Source organism: Eimeria mitis, genomic scaffold (genome assembly GCF_000499745.2).
Source record: "Eimeria mitis Houghton genomic scaffold, Emh_scaff191, whole genome shotgun sequence".
NCBI lineage: Eukaryota > Apicomplexa > Conoidasida > Eucoccidiorida > Eimeriidae > Eimeria > Eimeria mitis.
In genome coordinates, this window is record NW_013570232.1 from 1 (window position 1) to 3054 (window position 3054).

Here is a 3054-nt window from a genome sequence, read left to right on the forward strand (position 1 = left end):
ATATATATATATATATATATATATATATATATATATATATATATATATATATATATATATGTGTGTGTTATTTCAGGACGTATCAGGTGGACGAAGGTGGGGGTGTGTGTGTGGAGTGCCCGGCAGCATATTACTGTTCTTCAGTGTCATCGACCCCACAGATTTGTCCTGCGGGGCGTTACTGCCCCGCGGGGACCCAAGACCCCGTGCCCTGTCCCGCGGGGACATACAGGGGGGTCACCGGGGGTGTCTCCGCCGCAGACTGTTTCCCCTGTCCCCCCGGCAAATACTGCTCCCACGAGGGGACAGGCAAAGACGATATGCAGCCCTGTCCCGCGGGCTACTACTGCAGCCTGGGTGCGGGTACCTTGAGCAACTCCACCGGCAAAGGCATGCATGCAGCAGCAGCAGCTGCTGCTGCTGCTGCTGCTGCTCCTGCTGCTGCTGCTGCATATGGTGTACAAGGTCTTAGTGTAAACGCAGAGAGTGATACGGATGAAGACCCCTGCGATGGGGTTCTACCCTGTATATACGCTCGACTGTCAGTCAAACCCTAAACCCTAAACCCTAAACCCTAAACACTAACATACACGATGATGCATATAAATACCGTAAACTCTAAACCCTAAACCCTAAACCCTAAACCTGAGGCGAGAAGCAAAAGGTATGAATATATTAAGATATCCAGTGTATAGAGTGTTTTCACTTTCTGCGTGTTAGGGTTTAGGGTTTAGGTATTAATATTAAGGGTTTGTGGTTTAGGTGCCCAGTGAACAGTTTCTGTCCCGTGGGGTCCTGGTCCCCTGAGCACTGCCCCAGCGGTACGGGGCACACGCGGCGGGGGGCGAGCTCAGCCGCAGAGTGTAAGAAGTGTGGGGCGGGGGTGTACTGCGGGAGCTCTGGGGAGCAGGCCCCCTGCGACGCGGGGTTTATATGTTACGGGGGGGCTGTCACCGCGAGGCCCGCAGACACCACCACAGGAGACATGTGCCCCAAGGGTCACTTCTGCCCCGCGGGGACCACCAACAGCCGCGTTTGCCCCATAGGCACATACGGCCCCACAAAGGGCCTCACAGATGCATGCGTTCCTTGCCCTGAAGGCCGTCTCTGCACTGACGATGATGGTGAGGGTTTATATGCATGCGCCATATAATCTAAATATTATATAGAAACATAGTTGTAGGCTGCATGCATGCTGCATGCAGCGCTAAAGCCCCAAAGAACCCTCTACACTTTGTTGTTTTTATACTTCTGTTGTATCACTTCATTTCAGCAGTTAATCTAATAAAGACACAGCCACTGTCTCCGAAAGGAATAAAAAAAGAAAAACACAGCTGTCTCCTAATTCTAGTATGGAGAGACAGCAACTGTATCTACAAATAAAAAGAGACAGCTGTATTTTCCTTTTTCTCTTTCTCTAGGCCTCACGGCCCCCAGCTCCGATCAATGCCCCGAGGGGAGCTACTGCCCAGCAGGCGCCATCAGCCCCCGGCAGTGCCCCGTGGGGACCTACAACAACAAAGAGGGACAGGGCGACCAGGGCGGGTGTCTTGCATGCCCCGCAGGTGAGAGGAGACACCTGAAAAAATTTTAGTTGAGCCGGAGACACGCCGGCCCTGTTGAGGTTTTTAACGAGAAACGGCGCAGCTCTCTCAGTTAGCAGCGCCAACACCAACACCAGCAGCAGCAGCAGCACTTGCTGCTGCTGCTGCAGTTGCTGCACCACCTGCTGCAGCAGCAGCAATTACAATATCACCACAACCACCGCCTGCTGCAGCAGCAGCAGCACCACCACCACCTTTTGCTGTAGCAGCATAAGCTGCATCATCACTCTTTCCTTCGTTCGGGTGTCTGTATGTATGTCTGGCCCCAGAGGGGCCAGCAAGGTCTATATAGTTGAGTGTAATATATATGATCACCTGAACATATATAATACTTTTGTTTGTGTATATTTCTCTCTTTTCTCTTTTTTTTTTACAGGAAAATACTGCGCAACCACTGGTCTGGACCAGCCCACAGGCCAGTGCGATGAGGGTACCTGGTGTATTTCGGGGTCTCAGATAAAAGACTCTTCTTTGGCTTATCTCCCCAGCTCTGTTATCCAGTGCCCCGCAGGCTACACATGTGCAGCAGGAGCTGTAAGAAAAATTATTTATTTTATAATTTAGTTTAATGTATTAGCAGCATATTGGGTAGTATTTATGTTAGAAAAAACTGTGATATAATATATGATATGTAAATATAAATATATTTATATTTATATTATATATATTTATATATTATATCAATAGATAAATATATAATATAATATGTGATATAATACAGAGACACCAAGAAGTGTCTCCTTTTCTGCTGTCTCCTGTTGCAGATTGTGCCTGAGGCCTGTGCTGCGGGGACCTACAAAGACAAGCAGGGGGCAGCTGCATGCGCCGCGTGCCCCGCGGGGGTTTACTGCGCCCACACGGCGCTGACAACAGCAGCAGCTGACGGCCAGTGTTTCGCTGGTTTTTATTGTAAAGGGGGATCCACTACACCTACACCAAAAGATAAAACACACGGAGATATCTGTCCTAAGCATAGCTACTGCCCAATAGGTAATTCATATATATATATATATATATATATATATATATATATATATATATATATATATATATAAACCCTAAACCCTAGATTGTATAACCCTAAACCCTAAAAGCTAAACCCTAATCTGGATAACATACCTAACATCTTAGCCCTAAAAACCTAAAATCCTAAACCCTAAACCCTCAACAGCTAGCTAATACAACTTCCCCCCCCCCAGCCTTGGGTGTAAGGAATGCGTGAGCCCTGCATGCATGCATGCATGCATGCATGCATGCATTCACCGTGTTTACAAGCACGGGGCTCGCCAGGCAAGAATGACTAGCTGGGCACAGAGACCCAGCGAGACAGTGAATGCCGGCAGCAGCTGCATGCCGCCTCTTCAGGTTCTGCTGAGCCCACTGAGTGCCCCGACGGCACTTACAACCCCTACACAGGTAACACACTATAACTACCTCTAATTCTTTCAGA

General features: G+C 48.4%; 1 protein-coding gene across 1 annotated transcript in view; it reads left to right on the forward strand.

Annotated features, from left to right (window-relative positions):
* Nucleotides 1-985: 985 nt before the first annotated feature.
* Nucleotides 986-3054, forward strand: part of EMH_0002640 (uncharacterized protein) — a gene marked incomplete at both ends in the record, with an annotated part of 17494 nt that continues 15425 nt past the window's right edge. The window contains 5 exons of the mRNA XM_013496093.1: nucleotides 986-1124; nucleotides 1422-1565; nucleotides 1981-2138; nucleotides 2369-2594; nucleotides 2970-3020. Of these exons, the coding sequence (XP_013351547.1) occupies nucleotides 986-1124; nucleotides 1422-1565; nucleotides 1981-2138; nucleotides 2369-2594; nucleotides 2970-3020 (718 nt within the window). The remainder of the gene's footprint in view (nucleotides 1125-1421; nucleotides 1566-1980; nucleotides 2139-2368; nucleotides 2595-2969; nucleotides 3021-3054) is intronic.